The sequence below is a fragment of the Coenobita brevimanus genome, chromosome 18 (assembly GCF_032717465.1).
Source record: "Coenobita brevimanus isolate Jiangsu-jjx chromosome 18, ASM3271746v2, whole genome shotgun sequence".
Lineage (NCBI taxonomy): Eukaryota > Metazoa > Arthropoda > Malacostraca > Decapoda > Coenobitidae > Coenobita > Coenobita brevimanus.
In genome coordinates this window covers 9,664,301-9,687,500 of record NC_136971.1, presented here as the reverse complement: position 1 = coordinate 9,687,500, position 23,200 = coordinate 9,664,301, and the positions used below count along the sequence as shown (strand labels likewise).

The window sequence follows — 23,200 nt, the reverse complement described above, 5'->3', positions numbered from 1 at the left end:
TGAACGAAGAATTTTTTACGTTTGTTTTTCACACTTCCATTTCAAAATCCTTGCTCTTTTTCTTTTTATTCATTCTCTCACTACTTCAATGGAATTTTGTTTTTTTCTATAACTGTTCTTTTCTCTTGCTTTTTATTTTCTTGTTCTGTCTAATTATCCTTTGCTCCTCAAATCCATATTCTCTCTCTCTCTCTCTCTCTCTCTCTCTCTCTCTCTCTCTCTCTCTAACCACTCTCTTTTCCCCAGGACCTTCTCGACACCCAGGAGATAGTGGAGGACAGGAACCTTAGGGCGGAGATGAGAGCCAGGGCCAAGGAGATTGCCATACGGGTGAGTCAGAATGAGAGAGAGAGAGAGAGAGAGAGAGAGACAGACAGACAGACAGACAGACATACAGAGACAGACAGACAGACAGACAGAGACAGAGATAGAGACAGATAGAGACAGACAGAGATAGAGACAGACAGAGACAGAGGCAGCGAGAGACTGACAAAGACAGACAGACAGACTCAGAGACAGACAAAGAGAGAGAATGGGGGTTACGACAAGCTCTTTATATTTTTAAATCCTTGGTAATTGCCGATAGTTGACTTAGCCTCCACTAATTGCCTCAATAATTAGCTACTTTTCATAACTTCTTCCCAGCACCAATACACAGAGAGAGAAATTCCTAGTATTTGAGAGGAGAAAGGTCGAATGATAGAGAGAGGGAATAGGAAACACCATATAGAAGAGAGAGAGGTGGAGAAGAGAGAGAGGAAGAGAAGAGAGGGAGGAGGAGAAGACAGGAAGGAGAAGAGAGGGAGGAGAAGAGGATCATTACTCGGCAGTGGAAGAATTTAGTCAGTTTGGTCAAATGCGAACGGTGCCACCTAAAGCTGTGTTGTGAGTCATTGAGTAACTGATTCCATAATAATACGTTCCAATTCCTTCCGTGCCACAGACGTAAGGTTAACTCGACAGTATTTTCCTGGGCAACAACAATCTCCCTTGCAACAAACATGGAGACAACATTTTCTTCCTTCCAGTCCAGTAAAAGGTGACCAGTAGCCAATGATCTGCTAATGGTGGTAGCCGGGTAAAGGGCAGTCTAGTCACGTACATCCCGCAGGATAGAGGGATGTAGGGAAAGATGAAGTGACAGAGGGAGGAAAAGGGACAGAGGGATGGCTGGACTACGGAGTGATAGGCCTAGAGAGGGACAGATGGAGAGATAGAGAGATGAAACGAAGGAGGAAAGAGGGATAGATAGCAGAGGAGGGGAGAGATGGCGAGAAAAAGAGATTAAGTATACACAGTTGAAGCGAAGAGGTGGGTGCAACCGAGAGGATATTCCCAAGGGTAAGAAAGGGTGAGAGGGATTATACAGGAATATACAGGAAATCAAAAGCATTATATGAATACACAGTAGGATTACACAGGAGTATAATCATAGGAGTGTAGAGGATTGCACGGAATTAGAGTACAAACAAAGGCTCATTGGTCTATAACAAGGCCATCTACTGGTGAATGGTGGAGTGAGAGAGAGAAGGGAGGGTTGGAGAGAAGGAACGAAAGAGAGAGGGACGAAAAGACAGGGGAATGTGAGATAGAGGGAAGGAAAAAGGAAGAGGAGAAAGATTATAGAGGACGGAGGGAAATAGGGAAAGAAAGAAGGGCAGGGGGATGGAGGGAAAGAGAGAAAAGTAATGGGAATGAAGAAGGAACAGGAGAGAAGAAGAAAGGGAGAGAAAAGGGGAGGAATAGAGTAACAGAGGGAAAGCAGGTTAGAAGGAATAGGAGATGAAAGAAGAGGACAAGAGTGGAAAAGGAGAGGAGGGTAGAGACGAGGAGAGACGAGGCGTAGAGAAGAGGAGAAAGAAGAAATAACAAAAAGGAAGGAAAGGGGAAGAGAAGAAAAAACGGATGAATGGAAGGAGGGAGAAAGAAGTTAAAATGAGCAGAAGGAGGAAAGACAGGAGGAAAAGAAGGAGAGGAGACGAAAGGGGGGAAATGAAGAAAGAAGGAAAGGAGAGGAGACCAGAGGAGAGAAGGGGAGAAGAGAAGAGAGAAGAGGAGAGGAGAGAAAACGAGAGATGAAAAGGAAAGAGGAGAGGGTATTAAGTTGAACAGAGGCTAGGAGAGAGAGAGAGAGAGAGAGAGAGAGAGAGAGAGAGAGAGTTTCAATAGTGGTAGGAAATGCTTTGATCAAATATTTACATTAAATCAGACAGTGTTTAAAGCATGTGTGAAGGACTATTCATTTTTTATGACACTGGAGGATCTGGAAAAGGCGTAGGACAGAGTGAACAGACAGAAGTTTATGGACACACACACACACACACACACACACACACACACACACACACACACACACACACACACACACACACACACACACACACAAAAGTAACGCATCCGGCGGATCCGATGAGTTTCATGATGAAGTCACGCTGTAACAGTACGGCTAGAATGCATGACTGTATGTAAGTTGGCAGGCAGGACTATCATAGAATCACGCAATGGAGAAATAATGGATGCAGCAAGGGTACAGTTATTTTAGTTCTGATGTGGACATAGGCAATTCATCACAATTTTGTTGGGTGTGTCAGTTTTATTTCTCTTGAGAGTTGTAACTATACTTTTTTTTATAATATGTAGCACATACTGGACGTACCCATGTATCGTATGAGATGAAGGTAATCGCTAAAACATGGTCGAAAGAATTTATACAACAGTAGCAAAGCTTGTATAAAAGTAGATGGATATCTGAGTGACTGGCTGGGTATCAAAAGTTGGGTAAGACAGGTGTGTGTGATGCCATGCTTGTTCAAGATTTCTTTATATATATATATATATATATATATATATATATATATATATATATATATATATATATATATATATATATATATATATATATATATATATATATATATATATATATATATATATATATATATATATATATATATATATATATATACACACATATATGCTAATATTCACACGGAAAAGGAATCAAACATCCCCTGATGCCGTGTTTACGGGGAGGCTCTCGGGATATTTTCCCTTCCTTGTGGATATCGACGTACCTGTGAACTGTGTGTAACCAAGTGATTTACTTGCAATATATATGCCATGAAACCATGATTTGCTGAGAGGGGAGCGAATGAAATACCGTATTTCAAATCTGATGCGTGTATGCGATGCTGTTTTGCTTGTTAGTAATGAATATATGCTTTACTGACTGGTTCAAAGTTTCGTCAAAGTTTGTAAACGACGATCATGAAGGTATATGTAACAGTAATTTAATGGTTACTGAGAGTCAAGGTGATTCGTGGTATGCTGAGTTGATGAACAGAGAGAGTTTGGAAGTAATATAATTGTTTAATTGCTTTCCGATAAATACTAATGGATGGGCAGAAGACAGTGTACTTACAGCAGATGGTTCTGTAACCAGATAGAATGGATGTAAATAGATTAGTGCAAGGGTTTGTACGAGTCAACTGGAGGGCATGGAAAGGGGTGGAAGACTATTAAGAAGACGGATTGTTAAAGTATTTGAATGTATGTGTAAGAGAAATACGGAAGTTAAGGAAACAAAAGAACTGCCTTTATGTTGGACCGCTTTTCTGTACCCTGTTTCCATGTCTCCCTCTTCAGTGTGGGCTCGGCAACTACCTTCTGCCCTACTCTTCTCTCCCCGCGCTTCTTCATCCCCTCACCTCCACCCTCCCCTCACTTTATCCTCCCCTTACCTCCTCCCTCCTCTCCCCTCGCCTCTCCCTTCACCTTCCCTCTCCCATCACCTTCTCTTTTTCCTCACCTCCCTTCTCGCATCACTTCCACTCCCACTCTCACTCTCTTTTCCGCTCAACCACTCTTCCCACTTTCCCACTCCCACTCACACACTCTCACTCGTTCCCATTCTCACTTCCACTCACTCTCCCTCCCACTCTCCCAGTTCCAGTTCGTCACCAAGTTCACCTCCCTGGACGTGTCAGGCGGCCTGGGATCCACGCCTCCCCACCTGGACCTCAAATCCGCGTCGAGGCACCACAAGTCGCACATCAGCCAGGGCGCCGTACAGGACATCGAACTGCTCAGCGCCTCAGAGTTTGCCAAGACTCTCCCAGCCCCGCTCAGCTCCAGGATCAGCAACTCCAGGCCCTTCTCCTTCAGTGAGTGATTTGGCAGCAGGGAAGTCATCAGATGGAGGAAATTATAAACTTGAATGGACTGTCATTTCTGAAAATCCTTCCCCGCCTCCTCCTCTTCCTACTCCTCCTCCTCTTCCTCTTCCTTTCCCCCCCCCTTTCTCTCTCACTCTCTCTCTCTCTCTCTCTATCTATCTATCTATCTATCTATCTATCTATCCATCCATATATATACGCCCACCTATCTCTCGTTTTGCTCGTCTTCCTTCCGAGCAGCATTCACTTCCAGCTTTCATCTTCAAAGGCCTTTCATCTCCTCCATTTCCGCCACTAGTTTCTTGCCATTTATCTCTTTTCTCTTTTCTTTATTTCTTTCATTTTCTTTCCCTCTCACTGTCTATTCAGTCTATGTTTTTTAGCTTCTCTTCGGTTCCGGTCTGTGCTTTCATGTTGACCTGTTTTCATTTGTCTTTCATGAAACTAATGGATTTTGTTCTTTATCGTGTATCTTAAACTAAGAACAGTGTCAGATCTCCCCATCCCCTTTTCTTTTGTGCCTTTTCTGCTCCTTTCTATTTTTCTTATTCTTTCTTAATACAAGACTCTCTCTCTCTCTCTCTCTCTCTCTCTCTCTCTCTCTCTCTCTCTCTCTCTCTCTCTCTCTTCCCCCCCTCAATCAGCTCAATCCTCACTCAAAACATTTTGCCTCACCACGCTCTCCTTCTCTGTCAAACGAAGGATGTCGTCCACACTACTCACTCTACTGAATATGTGTGCACGCATGTGAGTTTTTGAGAGAGAGAGAGAGAGAGAGAGAGAGCTAAGAAGTGAGAGAATAGGGGTGACGAGAAAGAGTGAGGGAACAGGGACTTAAAGGTTGTTGTCACTTGGGCGAGGGTGTGAAAGATAAAAGAATGGGGTGTTCTTTGATATCGAATCTGTAGCTGATATTTTTAACTGGATAAAGCACAACGTAAAGGGACTGAATACAACTACAGGATGTCTTTCATGGCAGTTTTATTTCACATACTTGACTGCCCCTCTATGTGTCTGCAGTATATTGTTATTGCTAGTGTTACGTAGTTAAAATATAAAGCGTATCGGTATAAAAGGAAATAGTTTTATATAGAGTTTAAATCTGTAGTTTATCTTGGATGTTTTTTTATCTGATGAGGAAGCAGATGACCATTTGTTACCTTCTTCTTTTTCTCAAATCTATATTCTCATAAGTTAGGTCAACAACAAAAAAAAAAGTAAAGAAAAATATGCGTCATCTACATACCGGTCCAATACTATTTTTTATTCAAAGTGTGGGATTGTTGTTCAGCCTCTGTATTTTAGGAGTTCCCTTTTATCTCTTCCTTACCATATATTTCTCTATCTTGTATTCTGACATCTTGTATGTTGTTTATGCAATCTAAGTCAATACAAAAAAGGACAAGAGAATAACATGCTTTAATAGGGACAATAAATCACCAAAGGACAAATGCTACAAAGCCTCCTGAGCCGATGAGAACACAGTCCCTATCTTTGGCTCCAAGTTCATTCTCTCTCTCTCTCTCTCTCTCTCTCTCTCTCTCTCTCTCACCCTCTCTGCCCCTCTCCCCTACAGGTGACAACGACCCTCACTTCGTGGTTCAGGCCCCTGGGATGCACCTGCCCTTCTGCTTCGACCTGCACTCCACCCCAGGCACCACACTCAGTCTCATCAGGGACGCGCGATCAGGTATGGTGAGTGAATGGTGAGAGATGGTGATAGGTGATGCTGAGTGGTGGTAATAGTAAGTGATCGTGTGTTATGGTGAGTGATGATGGTGGCGAGTGATGGTGATAGTAGGTGATGATGATGGTGAGTTATGGTGAGCGATGGTGAAGGCGGATGATGATGACTGACAGTGAGTGATGGTGAATGAAGGTGAGCGATGGCCACTGCATCATAAAGGGTACCATAATTACCTCCCCTGGGCACTACTCTTCCTACTCATTTTCCTAACTACTCTCAAAGGGTTAATGGACACCTGGGTTGAGTTTCCCAAGCCGACCGCATCAGGATGCGAACTCTGGCGCTAACGGGCAGGTAACTTCGTAGCTAGCAATACTAACAGCTCAGTCAACGAGGCGATATTAAGGTATTAGAGTCATTGTGCCACTATCACAATGTTTGTCAGTAAAGCTCTCTATTTGTTCCACTATCTTTATCATTATCTCTATCATTGAATCACTCCACTTGTTCCACTATAATTATCATAATTCCTAAATCACTCCACCTGTACCAGTATCAATATAACCATCAATGAATCACACTACATGTTTCATTATCGTTATCACTGCCTCTCAATCCACTTGTACAACTGTCAATATCGCTATCAGTGAATCAGTCCACTTGTTCTGTTATCATTATCACTATCCGTGAATCAATCCACTTGTTCTACTGTCATTATCACTATCAGTGAATCAGTCCACTTGTTCTATTATCATTATCACTATCCGTGAATCAATCCACTTGTTCTACTATCATTATCACTATCAGTGAATCAGTCCACTTGTTCTATTATCATTATCACTATCAGTGAATCAATCCACTTGTTCTACTCTCATTATCACTATCAGTGAATCAGTCCACTTGTTCTACTATCATTATCACTATCAGCGAATCAGCCAACTCGCTCCACTGTCATTATCACTTTCTCTTACTCCACTAGTCCCACGCTCATTATCAGTAACGCCAACTAACTGCCCATACACCACTATCACTGTCAGTAGCACCACCTCACTCCGCTTGGTTCGCCATCATTATCACCGGTCACACCACTTGCTCCACTACCACTATCACGCTAAGCCCACCAGATTCCTGTCCCATCACAAACTGGTTCCAACTTGGCTTCGGCAAACACTACATTCACATCACATTTTCTTGCATTCCACCCAAAATTTTACCCACTATATGTATAATGCATTACTGGGCTAAAATGGTTGATGCTGTTGACTTTATCAAGAAGTCCATTACAGCCATTAAAATGGAGGCTTCTTTATATCATGTTGATGGATCAAAGGACCTACACCATTTACCTATGAAAAATTTGAATGGAGCCTACCACCACCACTTCCCACCATTTCCTCACCATCCCATCCCCATCCCCTCTCCCGTCTACACCTTCCTCCATCCCCATTACATCCGCTCTCCAGCCTTTCCTTTCCCCCGTCCCATCCCCTCCCACTCCCCTCTCACTCCCTCTAAAAAGCGGGTATTCGTGACTACCGCTACCGTATTGGAGATCGACAGATGGCTTCAGGAGAGGCGTGCCGGAGATTGGAGATGGAGGATGGCCTTCAGGGCGAGGCAAATATATATATATATATATATATATATATATATATATATATATATATATATATATATATATATATATATATATATATATATATATACAGTATATATATATATAGATATAGATAGATAGATATATATATATATAGATATAGATAGATAGATAGATAGATAGATATATATATATAATATATATATATATGTATATATATATATATATATATATATATATATATATATATATATATATATATATATATATATATATATATATATATATATATATATATATATATATATATATATCTATATATATATATATATATATATATATATATATATTCTATCTATCTATTGCCAGACGCCTCAGTCCCGTTTGGGGTGGCCACAAACAAATCGCCTCCAAGTCGCCCTGTCCCCCGCCATTTCACTGCCCTGCTCCCAACTCACACAGTATACTCAGATAGTTGGAGCTCTTTGATTCTCAGATATGCCTGTCCAGAAACGGTATTCATTTACCATATACCTGTCATCTGTGAGAGGAATGACTATATCTTTATGTAATTAAATGACTTGTAGATTTCACATCACCGCCTAACATCCATGAATGAGGTAGTGTGACATGTAAAGGTACTGTACTGCAGTCACTCTCATGTGTGGCGGGCGTGTCTGTAAGATAAAAGATGCCAAAAGAGAACCCACACAAGTGAGATGTGTATACTGAAAATAATTCCACAGTTGAGGAGTTGTCATTGAACTGGTTCAGGTTGATGAGAGTAGGTAATATGAACCATGTTAGGGTCGATGGTTAGGTCTATGAGGTGCCGTCAGGATTCAGAGACTTGAATAGTGAGTAAGCAAGTGTGGCTCGTTTAATGGGGCATGTTTTTGACACTTCTCTTTATGTCATCTTTTTTTTTTGACTCTACGTCTCCTCATTCCTGAGTAAGATAAGAGACCATGATGATGATGATGATGATGATAGTGATATGATGGTGATGATGATGATGATGATAATGAGGATGAGGACGAGGAGGAAACCACTTTCTTCATCGTTCCTCATTTTGTATCATTGTAACTGACAGACACGCCCACAGCACGTAAATGTAACTGCCATGTATGACAAATTATTAAGTTCACGGTAATTAGTCTGCTGATACTGGGTTAAATTCTTTTTACTCTTTACATAAAGGCTCATAGTTTCTCCCACAATTTGAGAATAAAACCGCATACCATATAAAAGTATATAATATTTAGGATGTTCCATGGAGCGTCAAATGCCAAACACAACCGGGCACCGTGTTCTCCATATAAAGCTACACTTATAAAGGAAAATCAGTCCACGCTCTACAAACCAAATGACAAACCTCGGTGGCTGTCACTGACTTGGATTGTGCAAATCTGCGTTTTCTCTTGTTTATACATCACTAATCTTAGGTTTGTCCAACAGCACATCAAACATTAATTCCTCAGAGCCTCCAGAAGATAAATATTCGATTAGCTGTGGTACATGACGCAGGTAATCCAATTCTTCTGTTCCTTTACTCTTGTAATAATTATAAAGACCGTGGAAAACAGGAAGTTTGAGACACCCTTCATATGTGTATAGTTTTTCATTATGTAATCAACTTCGTCCACACATCCTTCTCCAGTACCAGTGTTCTTACATAAATCTGTCTGTCTCATTATAGCCAAACGCCTTAATCCCAAACAGGGTGGCCACAAATGAATCGCCTCCATGTCAGTCTGTCCTCCGTCATCTGGCTGTCCTATATCCAACTCACACCTCCCTCACCCATATACCTCTCCACCCTATGCCACAAATTGCACAAAGGCTTTATATCATCCCTAATACTAAACTTTTCATAATGTATTAGGCTATTATTTTACATTACCTACGCTGCTAAAGTCTGAAGGTGATAAGAAAAATTATCCTTAAACCTTTTAGTATGGTGAGGTCTTTTTTAATCATATTTTTTCATAACTAAACAATATCTCTCTCTCTCTCTCTCTCTCTCTCTCTCTCTCTCTCTCTCTCTCTCTCTCTCTCTCTCTCTCTCTCTCTCTCTCTCTCTCTCTCTCACACACACACACACACACACACACACACACACACACACACACACATCTTCCTGTCTTATCCCACCGGGATCAACTTACTTCCCTCTCACATTCTGATCTCCTCTTCCCCTTTTTCTAAAGATGTGTTGGTGAACAGGCTGCCTCTCACTCCATAGCAGTTCTCTCCCCAACTCACCCACGCTCATTTCTCTCTTACCCCACCCCTTTCAACCCACTTCCCTCTCCCTGCAGGCGTGGTGGTCAATGGGCTGGTGACGGCTGCTTCTGGTCGGCCTGGAGCCACGTACTTCACCCAACTGTTTATATCCCTGGCTGGCCTTAACATCACCATCACACCCACCACCGTTACCTTCACGTGCCTTGATACAGCTGGACACCCCACGGTAAGGGTAATGGGGGAATGGGGGAAGGGGGGAAAGGAAGACTTGAGGGAAAGGAAGAGTTGGGAGGGAAAGAGTTGGGGGGAAAGAGGGAAGGGAGGAGTGATGGAAAGAGGAGGAAGAAAGGGATGGGTTAATGGGTGATAGTAACACTGAACTCAGACAAGTGCACTAACAACAAGTACCTACATCATACAACTATTTTTTAACATTGGTTGTCTAACACTTTTTTATTTTACTGTTTTTTGTTGACCAAACCTCTTCTCTTCTTACTAACCACCCCATTAAAAAGAAAGAGAGGGTAGGGAAAAAAAGGAGAGATTAGTCAGCAGAAAGATGTGAGACGAGAGTGAGGGGGGAAAGAGAGACAAGAGATTAGAGAGAGAGAAATGAGAAAGAGTAGAAGTGACGTGTGAAGGCCAAACTCCCCTCACCTTTCACTAACAGTCAATGTAAAATGTAGGCAGCACAGTCGGAATACTTTGTTAGGGAGGGAAGGGGGGGGGAGGAAGATAGGAGAGGGAATAAGGAAGGAAAAGGAAAAGGAGACAAGGGAGAATAGAGGAGGAGAGGGATGAGGAAAGGAGAGGGGAAAGGAAAGGAGAAGGACTAGGGAATGAGAAGGATGAGGCAAGGAAAGGCAATAGGGAAGGGGAGAGAGAGAGAGAGAGAGAGAGAGAGAGAGAGAGAGAGAGGAGAGTAAAGGAGAGGGAACAGAGAAGCATAAGGAAGAGGAAAGGGAGAGAGACAGGGAAGGAGATGAAGTAGTGAAGTAGTGGGATGAGGTGGTAGCAGGAGAAGAGGTAACGAAGATGGAAATAGAGGGGGAGAAAAGTGACATCTTCCTCATCAACACCTTCCATTGTCCAGGTAATGAGAACGCATCTAAGGTGAGAACGGAAAGGGAAGTGAGAGTGGGCGGGAGGGACTGGGTGGTAGGGAGAGGGAGGAAGAGGAAATGGTGGGTGAGGCTAGGGAAGGTGGGAGGGAGAAAGGAGGGGGAGGGGGAGAGAGAGAATGAGTGGAGGAAGAAGAGAGGAAAAGAGAAAAATATGGAGCGGAAGAAGGATGAGGGGAGAAATAGGAGACAGGAAACGAAACGATAGGGAGGGGAAAAGACAGAAGGAAAAGAGGAGGATAGGGAACAGTATCTGTGTGTGTGTGTGTGTGTGTGTGTGTGTGTGTGTGAGAGAGAGAGAGAGAGAGAGAGAGAGAGAGAGAATTTAGAAAAGCCTCCACAAAAATACAGTAACTATAGCATTTAACAAGTGCTCGTGGGCCCTTCGGGCCCCTCGCAATTGCTCTCGCGCTGCTGTTGCTATGGGCAAAAAATTCTACGAAGGTCCTATGCCGGACGCCGAGAGCGGCGTTTTTTGGTCAAAATGTGATCGCTCATTAAATGTAGTAAAAGTTTTTCAATCGTGATGGGACCAATTTTTTCAAATCAGCGAATTTTTTGCGATTCTTGTGCCAATTTTGGTGCGATTTGAATGTGTTGTTTCGGCTGCCCAAAACACACACACACACACACACACACACACACACAGCTAGTGCTATAGTATATTAGAAGATGATGGTCTTCTCTCTTCCTCGTGATGCTTTTAAACTCTAAGGAGAGTTAAACCACATTTCACTACATATGGTTTGTATGGGTTGATCTTTGACCCTATAAACTAATTACAAAGTTAAGTTACAAAACGTGCCTAGGGGTATATGACCAAGGAACAATTGTACCAAGCCTGAAGTGAATTGATAAAGAAATGAAGGAGTGACAGCAGACTGGAAAGAGTTTGGAAGAAAAGAAAAGAGGAAGTAAAGAAAAACAGAAAGAAAGAAGAAAGAAACTGGCCAAATATAGTCCAAGCCATATTGTGGAGACTTTAAATGTGAAATTAGGTGATTAGGTCCATTAGGTGAAGGCATTAACCCTTTTTGTCTGAGGACCTTTTATTTTTAGTTTATTCTTGGTATACAGACGATTTCCTTCAGTTTAGGAATAAGCTGTGATGCTGAAAGGGTTAATGATGGCTTTATGTCTCTCCTAAGCTGCTTGAAATCGTCTGAAGGTAGCAGGGATAAAAATGAGTAGTGTATCATCGTTGTGAAGTGGTAAAATACATGTAAATTGCATACATATCCATTTATCTACCTATCCGTCTATCTATTTATCTATTTATCTATCTATCTGTCTACCTACCTATCTCTCTATCTATCTGTCTCTCTGTCTATCTATCTGTCTGTAGGTCTGTCTGTCCACGTTCTACAGATATCCATATCGATGCATCTACGCACCTATCTATCTATCTATATCTATCTTTCTATATCTATCTATCTATGGCTATCTATCTATCTAAAACACACAAAAGAAAAGTATAAAATGGAGAAGGCAGAGAATGAAGTGAACTGGAAAAAGAGAAAACAAGGAAAATGAAAAGAAAAACGTGGAGGAGAGAGAAGGAAAGAAATAATACGATGAGAAGAAGCAGAAAGAAAAATAAGCAGAGAAGAAGCAGAAGCAGAAGAAGTAGAAAGAAAACTGAGCAGAGGAAGAAAGCAAGAGAAAGTGCAAAGAAAAAGAGGAAGAAGAGAAAAGAGAGAAGGAGGAGAAAAAAACAAGAAAAACAGAAAGAGAACGGAGCGGTAAGAAAAAGGGGAAGAATCTGGGAAGAGAAAGGGGCACATAGAGAAGCCTGGACGTGCTCTCTCTCTCTCTCTCTCTCTCTCTCTCGTAGTAAAGTCCGTAGTTCAGGCCGTAGACGATTTTATTCAGCACCAAGAGTTTCTCAGCGAGGGATGCAATTAACCCCTTCACTCCCAGGACTATTCGAATATTTACACGTCGTCCTTGATATCACCAGACGATTTTCTTGAGCAGCTAGCAGAGAAAGGGGGTTGACGAGGGCTGTATCTAACCCCTCGAAGTCTCTCCCCAAAAATCCCTAAAATCGTCCAGAGAAAGGAAGAATAAAAAAAAAAAAAAAAAAAAAAAAAAAGAGGCAGGGTAGGTGGCCGCTCTACCCCCCTGATGACAAAAAATAATCGAAAAATATAACTTAGTATTGTCTTGGTGATTCAGACCGACGCACACAGCACTTATTGTTCACCCAGACAGGCGCCGTACACCACTAGGCCACCAGGCGTAACTTATAGAGGAAAGGGGGAAAAAAAGAACATGGAGAGAGAGAGAGAGAGAGAGAGAGAGGATAAAAAAAAGTAACGAAAAGAAAAAGGCGAGGAATGAGGGAGGAGTAGAAGCAGCAAAGAACAGAAAATGGGGACATAGAAAAGAGGAAAATAAACGAGAGGGAAGGGAAAGAAAAGAAAAAGCAAGAAAAGAGAATGAAGAGAAAATTGATAGGAGAGAAAAGAGAAGGGGGAGAAAAGAAAAGAGAAGAAAGAGGAGACCGATGGGATAGAAGAGAAGGGAGAGGAAAGAAAAGGGAGAGAAAAGAAAAGAGAAGGGGGAGAAAAGAAAAGAGAAGGGAGGGAAGAAAAGAGAAGGGGGAGAAAAGAAAAGAGAAGGGGGAGAAAAGAAAAGAGAAGGGAGGGAAGAAAAGAGAAGGGAGGGGAAAGAAAAGAGAAGGGAGGGAAGAAAAGAGAAGGGAGGGGAAAGAAAAGAGAAGGGAGGGAAGAAAAGAGAAGGGAGGGGAAAGAAAAGAGAAGGGAGAGAGGAAGGACGTAAGAGGTAAAAGAGCTGTTAAAGACGGCAAGATTAATTACTGTGATTGCGTCGTACAATATAAGGGTGAAAGGGATGAGGGAGGGGAGGCAATAAAGGTAGAAAAAAGAACCTGGTGAAAAGAGGAGGAGGAAGGGGAGTGGGAGGAGGAGGAGGAGGAGGAGGAGGACGAGGACGAGGACGAGGACGAGGAGGAAGATGAAGAAGAGAAGGGGAAAGGATGATGAAAACAAAGTCAACAACAATAAAGATCAGAAACAGAAGAGCAAATAAAACAGATAAAATATACGCAAAAATAGAAGCGAAATAGCAAGGTAAAGAAAACGGAGAGAAAGAGAAAGAAGACGGGGGAGGGGGGGTGGGAGGGGGTAACTATTAAATCGACTCCAGCAGCGAGTGATCACACTGAAGACCCAATAATGGAAGATTGATTGGCTGAGAGAGAGAGAGAGAGAGAGAGAGAGAGTGACAGAGAGAGAGAGAGAGAGAGAGAAATATTTATTTTTCAGCGATATTCGGTACCAAATGATATATACAAGGACAGACTGACAGACATGTAAAATTAGACAGAAAATACGGATAGCTAGATATATAGAAAGACAGACAGTGAGATAGACAAACAGATAAATAGACAGGTACACAGTGCAGACATACAACGAAATCTGAAATAGCCAAACCGATCCCAGCTCTTAATTGAGAATGTTTTAATTAAGTCGAAGTATGCGAAAGAGAGAGAGAGTGAGAGAGTTAGGGGAGGAGCAATTGCTATCGGAGTGTGTGTAGTCCTAAAACATACAAAGTCGCCAGTACTCATCATTCCAACAGCACAAAGTAGACTATTGGATGGTTTGCCTGTGGGGTGGAGTAGAACATTTACAAGGCTTTGATGACGAGGGAGTGGTTACCCGGTTCATTTCCCCAAGCGACTGTTGGAGGCACCCCCATTTTTGCACTTTTACGATGTCATTAATATGGATCCTACCCACCCTTTACGTTAATGGTAAATGGAGTCATGATAATGATTATGATGATGATGATGATGATGGTGGTGATGATATTTTATTACTGTTTAAGTATACAGTAACAGACACACATCAGTGGTATTATGATCATTGTCAAGTATTTTCTAAAAGCATTTGTTGTTATTGCACACGGTTTTTGACTAACATTTATATATTAAAAAACGCAGTATTGGTATTATAATGATGACGATGATGGTTTTAAAACATGACTGGTAGTGCATACACTTATCGCTGATAATTTTATTTACACACACACACACACACACACACACACACACACACACACACACACACACACACACACAATAGTGCTAATATTATTTTTGCCATGTTTATTGACGCACCAATTTGTCAACACGGCAGGTGGACAGTGTTGCCTCTTCCCTCTGGCCACTCAGCAGTCCACGGCGACGAGGAAGACGCTGGCAGAGACGGCGAGGCAGGGCAGGTAGAAGCAAGGGAGGTAAAGGAGGCAAGGGAGGCAAGAGAGGAGAGCGGAGTAAGGAAGGCAGGATCAGAAGGCGCCACAGGACACATAAACGTCAACAGAGGAAGAATCATAGAAAAAATATGATGGCCGTAGCACAGACTACTCGCAGCAGACGGTCCACGACTTCAGATACACTCAACCATGCTCCTGAAGTTCGTAGGCAACCAGGCTGGGGAAACCTTTACCTTCAGTATTCCCAGGGCGGCTCAGGCTTATCCTTCAGAGACACAGACGTGCAGAGTTTCGATACTTTTAGTTCAAATGTCTTGCCGTCTCCTGTCTTCATTTCCTACGCTAAAAATTCTCCTGTGCAGATGTTACCTGGTAACATTCCAACACGGAGTCTCCCGGGGCGGTTTTACCTCCCCCGTGCTTTACTCAACGCCACTGGGGTTCCAAAGTCCTCAGGAGCCATGGGACAAGCTGAGGAGACTGCTCATGAACCTAGAACCACATCAGACACAACAATCCAGGGTTCTAACAGTATACGACATCGCAGATTTGCTGGAAACCATCTGCTCCATCCCCAGTCATTTAGCAGGTGGATCCATTCGCGGCAGAGAACTCGGGTTTCTTCGGCAGGCACAGAACGTAATCCACCCGGGTCCACAAGTATCCATCCTCATGCACTCCATAACATCCACTCACTCACCCCAAGACAACCAGTTCAAACTCTACCAAAGACTCGAGGCTCAAGATTAAGCGACCATGACGATCACCCACTCCGTAATACCAATTCTCTGACCCCAAGAAAGCCAGTTTACAATCTACTAAGGGTAAGAGGGTTGAGAAAAGACCACCACCACGAACAGACACTCCAAAATACCCATTCCCTGACTCCAAGGAAGCCAATTCACAATCTGCTGAGGACTAGGGGCTCGAGACCAGGCCAACAGGAGCTACCAACAGTCCAAGAGCACCCATCCACCTCAACCCCCAACACGCCCATCCAGCGAGTGTTTCATCCACAAGCTCGGGACTTTGAACGTCAGCTATCGAATCTCCAGTTCCACACCCTCCTACAGAGAGATCGAGGGTCGAGGGAAGTTGCGGGAGGTCGATTAAGAGGAGACTCGACCGACCTCAGACCTCAGACAACTATCGCTGAAGATGAGACCGGTGTACCCTCCTCAGATCAAAACACGATTACCGATGCTCATCTTTCCTCATCAATAAAAACTTTACAAAACGAAGTTGGAAAAGAGAGAGAGGAGAGAGAAGATGGAGAGGAGGAAACGAGAGACAGAGAGGTACTGAAGAGAGAGTGCAGGAAAACTCTATCCTGGAGGAAGGCATCAGGAAGAAGGTAGGTTCATCAACTTCCTTCGTACTATGGCATGTTCACCTAGACGACATAGTTTATATTTCATTCCTGATGTTACCAAACAATTTTATTCAGCTTATGGGAGCACCCGAGTAGTAATGAGAACAATGAAGGTTATGTCCAATTTCCTCAATTCGAAAAATCTGTCCTAAATGAATTTATTCGTCTGGAGACAGAAAGAATAGTATATAAACAACGTCATCGGACTGAAGAGGATAATTCTATACTTTCTACCGCCAGACAGTTTACTTTAGCTTGTTAATTGATTAGAATTGTTCCCCAACAGACCCAGTCTCTACCAAGTCTTTCAGTGTGATGGTGTTTTATATTTTTATTCGTGCTTCCCTAACACGACTTTGTTCAGGTCAGAGAAGACCTCTTGTAATGAGGGCTTAGTACCAATACGGTGACGCTTTCACTTTTCGCTCTTGCTGCCTTCAGATGACTGAATTAAGATTAGAAGCCTCTTTTAAGAAAGGAGTAAACAAACTGATAACTGATTATATCGTGTAAACAGTTCTCTTTGTCTATGATATGAACCGGCAGCAATTTCACGCCAGTTACATCATCATCATCATCACCTAGTGCCTGCGGATCTTAGTACAGATGATAATTACTGCAATACTGGCTGGCACAAATGCCGATGCTGGCTTAGGGGGAGACAAATGAGGAGTGAAAATTATCTGATTAGTATAGTACGAATAATTTCACTTCATTTAGGAAAGTTACAGATTTCCCAAATTAGAAATAGGTTACACTATGTTACAGGTTTCATTTCTCTCAAGAGTGTTATGGAAGGTTTCATTTAAGTCAGGAAAGTTACAGGTTTCTTTGCAATTGGAAAGGTATAGTTGTTGTCAGACTTAGTAATGTTTAAGGAGGTTTCACTGATAATAAGATGTTCAAAGGTTTCACCAAAGTTAGGAATGTTACAAACAGTTTCACTAACAAGGCATAATACTTTCAGCCTTTACTTTCTGGCTGCTTGACGTTCTCTTAAGCTGAATATACTCATTTGGCCATGGCTGAAACAATACATAACTCTTAATCCACACCCACAGTTAATCTAAAAACCTTTAAAATCCTCTGCTGATCTTGGTTATTCCTGAGGTAAAAAATTACGTCAGGATTTAGCATGGAAATATTACTGTGCTTTAGTTTTTTAGCCAAAGAATTAGCTGCTGGCAGTTTAATTATGCTGCAGGTCCTAATTTGTTGGTAGAATATTTATACTGCAAGTTCTATATTGACAATTTATGGCTTCTAGCAGCTTCGTAATGTTGGCTCATATACAGGTAGTTGCATACTACTGGCAGCTCTACAGTGTTGGTAGTATGCACAGTATTGGTAGCTTTTGATATTGGTAGTGTGTACAATATCGTTACTCGCGTAATGTTGATTGGTGGGATGCACAATAATGCTAAATCTATAATGCTGACTGGTAGTTTCCACTGTATTGGACCCACTTTAATATTGGCTGGTAACATCCACAGCAGTGCTGACTCTACTGTGATGATAGTATGCACAATATTAGCATTTCTTTCATGGCCAGACACCTTTATCCCGGAAGGGGTGGCTGCAACGAATCACATCAATGTCACCCCGTTTTCCGCCGTCAGGCTGCCCGATCTCCACCCCATCCCTCCATTTCATCTTTTGCCTCTCCTTCCCCCTTTCCTTTCTACCTCACTCACCTACACCTTACTATTCCGTCTCATTCTCCATTCTGCTCCATATGACCAGATCATGTCAAGGTACTTAACGCCTTCCATCACTGTGTAAAAATTTGGCTGGTGTTCACAGTTCAGTATCAATAGTATTACAATTCAATTCCCGGTGTTCACAGTATCGATAAAATTACAGTTTGGGTTTGTGGTCAGGTACGGGCGTGTGTGGGTGAGTCAAAGCAATCGTCGGACTCTCGAGGTGACCCTGGGTGACGGTGAGGTGAGCCTGGTGGTGACACGATCCAAGAACGCCCACGGACAGCACTTCCTGGGCGTGTACCTGCAGCGACACTCCGCCCTCTCACCCAACACCACCGGCATCATCGGTACGGTAACTGTGCACTCCCGGTTTTGGTACGGTACGGGTATGGTGTGGCTCGGGTATGGTACAGTTCAGGTGTAAGACAGCATGGGAATGGGTATGGTAGGGAGATTTTTTATTTATTTATTTATTTTTTATTTTTTGATGGGAAAAGAGAAAAAGAAGACGAAGTAACGATAAACACAATAACATTTACAATAACATTTAATATCATTACCCCATGTGATGTGCATGGCTTAGTTGACTACACTTCAGAACATTTAATAACAGAGGAACAGTCTACTTCCCTGTTGGCATTTCAGGGCTGAAAAACCTCCCTCCGTCTATTATGGATCTGAAATGAAATGCAGAATTCCTGACTTTAACTGGCTTTTGATTCTGTATTAAATCCTCGTTAAATGTTTCCTTTTCGGCACTTTCATTTTTCTTTGTCTTTCATTCTTTCTTTCCTCTTTCCTTTTTCTTTCTTTATTCATTCATTTGCTTCCTAGCCTACTCTAACCACAGAAAAAAATATCCTCCGAAAATTCCACAGCTACCTAATAACCTGCTCTGCCATTTTCCCCATGTTTACAGTACTGATTGCGTGGGGGAAAAAAAAAAAAAACGTGATATTTTAGAGCACATGAACGGACTAACGAGATCTAACTCGATACTGTACTCACGCTGAAAAAAAAGATTAGAAAAAGGCAGTAAATATTCACACACCATACTTCCCATTTAAGATTTACAGTCAAGATTACGTGCAATTATTGAGCGTCAAACTCAAAAACACAAATTTGATCATAACAACTGAGAATTAATCCCTCAGAACAAGAAGCTAAAAAAAAAATCTCGAAAAACACAACCTCACGATCGCTGTCATTCTATACTTTTTATTTACTTATTTATTCATTTATTAGTTTTTTTTTTTTTTTCATTTTTCAGCAGTGGCAAAGACAGACCTCCTACCTTCATATGTCGTTGCTTTGCCACCTTCTGAGGATCTGACCCAGAGTAGGCACGTAATTATGGTGATGTGTGGCACGTGGGACTGTAGGGCCAAAGGAAAATGAATGTTAAGCCTAAGCCCAGAGTAAGACACACACACACACACACACACACACACACACACACGGTCACCCCGAATGCCGCATATGAGCGCTAGAAAACCATATCCTTTTTTCCAAGCCCCTTGAAACATCAAGTGAACTGCAACTAACAGACCATTCCTGCCTGCCCTTCTGCCGTGCTGCATTTCAAGTGTCACGCCCCGCTCTCAAGTTCAGGTTGCGGGATTTTGTTGCAAGAGCAATTGTCGGTGCTGTTCAGAGTTCAGGCTCAGGGTCAGGGTCATGATGCAGTGTTGCTTGATCCCGTGGCACAAATACCTTTCAGGCAATTCAAAGCTCGTCGCCTTCTTCTTCTTCTTCTTTTGCGATGCCAACGAAAATCGAACTAGGAGTGCCTGGGGACTGAGGCTAATTCTGCTTAGAATCTCCTCTAGCTATATGCAGCTATATGCATTAATACATATACGCCTATATACACAACACATATGCTTTGCTCACACACACACACACACACACACACACACACACACACACACACACACACACACACACACACACACACACACACACACACACACACAAAGAAGGGTAAAAATAAAAGTATACTAAAGCACTTCCGTTCGAGAAATGTCTCATAAGGAAGTCGTCTAGAACCACCAAAAACAAACTACAAGTAAAAAAAGGAAAAAAAAAAAAGGTCATCATCAAGAAAGGGCACATCCTTTTCTCGCAATCATCGCTGGAGTCAAAACAAGTTACAGGCATGAGCGAAAGTTGGTAGGCAGTCCTCTACCAAAATTGTGCCCTGCCCTCCGTATTTCTCCTTCCTAACTAGACGACAGAGAACATCCTTAAGTTCATACTCTTGGTGTGTGCTTCATATTCCTATCACACAAAAAACAGTTCATGTGACAAATTTTATTGCCACAGCTGACGGAGAAGTGACGATGAAATTTTTGTACATTGCTGTTCCTTCTGATGGTAGGAAAATATGAGTGCCGACTTATTACCGGCAATGGCCATCAGGCGTAAACAATTAGCGTGTATTTGGTGGGGTTATTAGGAGAGGGAGTGAGTTCAATGCCCTCATTAGACAAAAAGGTAGTCCTTGGAGAACATTCATTATTTCTTTATTTCCAGCATCTTTCTTCATGTTCTTGTTGTTCCTCCTGCTCTTGTTCTTCCTGTCGCTGTTGTTGATGTTTTCTTCTTTTTCTTTTTCTTCTTTTTCTTCTCTATCGAGTCCTGATATATTTTAATCGTCTCCTATTCATGTACATCATAACATTTTTTCATTAACTGTTAGGAATAGAGATATAATGATGATGATGATGATAATGGTTTCCTTACTGTGCTCTATATGAAAGACAAAAATTTTTTTCATTTGTATATTACACTGCTCTTTTTTCAGGCTTTAGGGTTTCTCTCCCTCTCTCTCTCTCTCTCTCTCTCTCTCTCTCTCTCTCTCTCTCTCTCTCTCTCTCTCTCTCTCTCTCTCTATATATATATATATATATATATATATATATATATATAAGGTAACTTATTTATGGGCATTTTATCTCGAATAGGCCATAAGCATTTTAAGGTCTTTATTGCTATTGCAGTAATATCGTGACTGTGTGTGTGTGTGTGTGTGTGTGTGTGTGTGTGTGTGTGTGTGTGTGTGTGTGTGTGTGTGTGTGTGTGTGTGCGTGCTTTCTACTTTTCTTATATTATGTATCTGACCACAGGCAATAAATGTCGAACACACACACACACACACACACACACACACACACACACACACACACACACACACACACACACACACACACACACACAGAACAAAGAAGCTTTAATGAGTGACCTAATTCAAATTCTGTTTGTTTTCCCATCGCCCTGGAATCATCGTGACCTCACCTCTATGCCCTGTGACCTGCTATGCCCTGGTGTGCCCCGTGCCCTGGTATGCCTTGGTATCCCCCACCCTAGGGCAGTTCGTGTACAAGACTGTCGGGACGGTGGGCATGAACAGAGGAGGCGTTCCCGGACAGGATGGCAGGTGAGACACTGATTAACAGATAAAACATATATTGGGAGAGAGAGAGAGAGAGAGAGAGAGAGAGAGAAGTCTTATACCTTTTCACAAATGAATGGGAATTGACTTTCGACTCTCTCTCTCTCTCTCTCTCTCCCTAAAACCCTCTTAATCCAGTAAAGTATTTTTTTTTCCTCAGTTAAGCGACTACCAAGTTAAGAAGGACCTCTAGAGCTGAAGAAGCCTCTGATGCCACTTATAATAAGACTTTTAATGTAATCTCTTCTGTTTCCCCTCCCAGTGTACGAGTGGCGGTGGTTCAGCCGGGTGGGCCTAGGAGACAATACGAGGTGTCGGAAGTGACGGCGTTCCTATCCTCCCGCCGCTCCCTCCTCCACCACACACACGTCACCTGCCTCTACATCAGGAACCAGGGCAGGGGGCTCGTGGCAGGCACACCAGAACACTACGAACTGCCATGTCTTGCCTGCTGACGTCTACTGGATCAATAATGTGGATAGTTTCGTAGTTAGCGATATTTTAAAAACTGTGAGTCTGTATGCATCTCTTGCTGAATTCGAGAGAAGCAATACAGCTGAGAGTTTTGTACTTAGCAAAGTTAAAATCAACTAGACCGACGAACATCCTTCCCTCTCCGTTTTTTTTTTTTTTTTTTTTTTTTTATGTGTCCGACTCTGGGCATAGGCTTCACAGCCTGCTCTCAAGGCCTAGTAGTCCTCCTACATACCATACACATCTCTACATGTCACCACTTCGGCGCTAACACCCACCGTCCATATTGAATACATGCTAGGGCTGTCTCATACAGGACTGGTGTATTGGTATTAGCGGGGGTACTTTTATGACATGTCGGCGGGTCATCTGGTAGATCAGGAAAGTCTGCTTTTATGAAATTCAAATCCTTAAACTGTTCCCTGCCCCAGCCGGGATTCGAACCTGGGTCCATCAGGACCGCAGGCCGCCTCTCTACCGATTCAGCCACCGCCTCCCCCACAGGAGGAACAATAATATGGACAGTTTCGTAGTCAGTAAGATAAAAAACAACTGTGATCTTGCCTGTCTTAAAACTATGGCCGGGCCTTGTAGTCAGCAAGAAAGAAAACAAGTAGGAGCTTCCCTCTTCCTTGCTGACGTCTAGAGAGAAGGAAATATGGTGAAGAATCGTTTAAGAACAATTATTTGACTTTGTGTGTGTGTGTGTGTGTGTGACTGGCGCAGTGGTAGTATTCCCAGCTCGTAACTGGAAAACCACTGGCACATTTCTCGGTAGTGCTGGACAAAGATTTTCTCCCTACCATTTCCCTGATCACTCACAAATACAGTTACGCACAGGGATATAATTCCCATGGTTGCGTGTTGAATCGAAGGGGATCACTGTCACAGCAAAATTTGACTGTTTTTGTGATCCTTGTGTTGTCGACACGTACAGTAGTAACCTTATTCCTTTTTCTAGGTTTTTTGAATCAAAATTTTAAGCAACCACGCATTCACCTATCACTTTCCAACGTTTTGACTTTACAGGGACATTAATGTGATTGGGTTTCGAAGATTGCACTTATCATAGACTAAAGCAGCTGCAAGCTCGTGTGTCCCTTGTTCTGACGCCTACAGAGT

At 42.4% G+C, this 23,200-nt stretch overlaps 1 protein-coding gene across 1 annotated transcript in view; it reads left to right on the top strand.

Moving 5' to 3' along the window:
• The window catches only part of LOC145391362 (uncharacterized), a 91,800-nt gene extending 69,741 nt beyond the window's left edge, over nucleotides 1–22,059 (top strand). The window contains exons 14-22 of the mRNA XM_080265960.1: nucleotides 247–330; nucleotides 3,947–4,163; nucleotides 5,752–5,865; nucleotides 9,781–9,932; nucleotides 14,994–16,241; nucleotides 16,347–16,426; nucleotides 18,325–18,497; nucleotides 21,520–21,569; nucleotides 21,832–22,059. Of these exons, the coding sequence (XP_080122086.1) occupies nucleotides 247–330; nucleotides 3,947–4,163; nucleotides 5,752–5,865; nucleotides 9,781–9,932; nucleotides 14,994–16,241; nucleotides 16,347–16,426; nucleotides 18,325–18,497; nucleotides 21,520–21,569; nucleotides 21,832–22,059 (2,346 nt within the window). The remainder of the gene's footprint in view (nucleotides 1–246; nucleotides 331–3,946; nucleotides 4,164–5,751; nucleotides 5,866–9,780; nucleotides 9,933–14,993; nucleotides 16,242–16,346; nucleotides 16,427–18,324; nucleotides 18,498–21,519; nucleotides 21,570–21,831) is intronic.
• The last annotated feature ends 1,141 nt before the right edge of the window (nucleotides 22,060–23,200 follow it).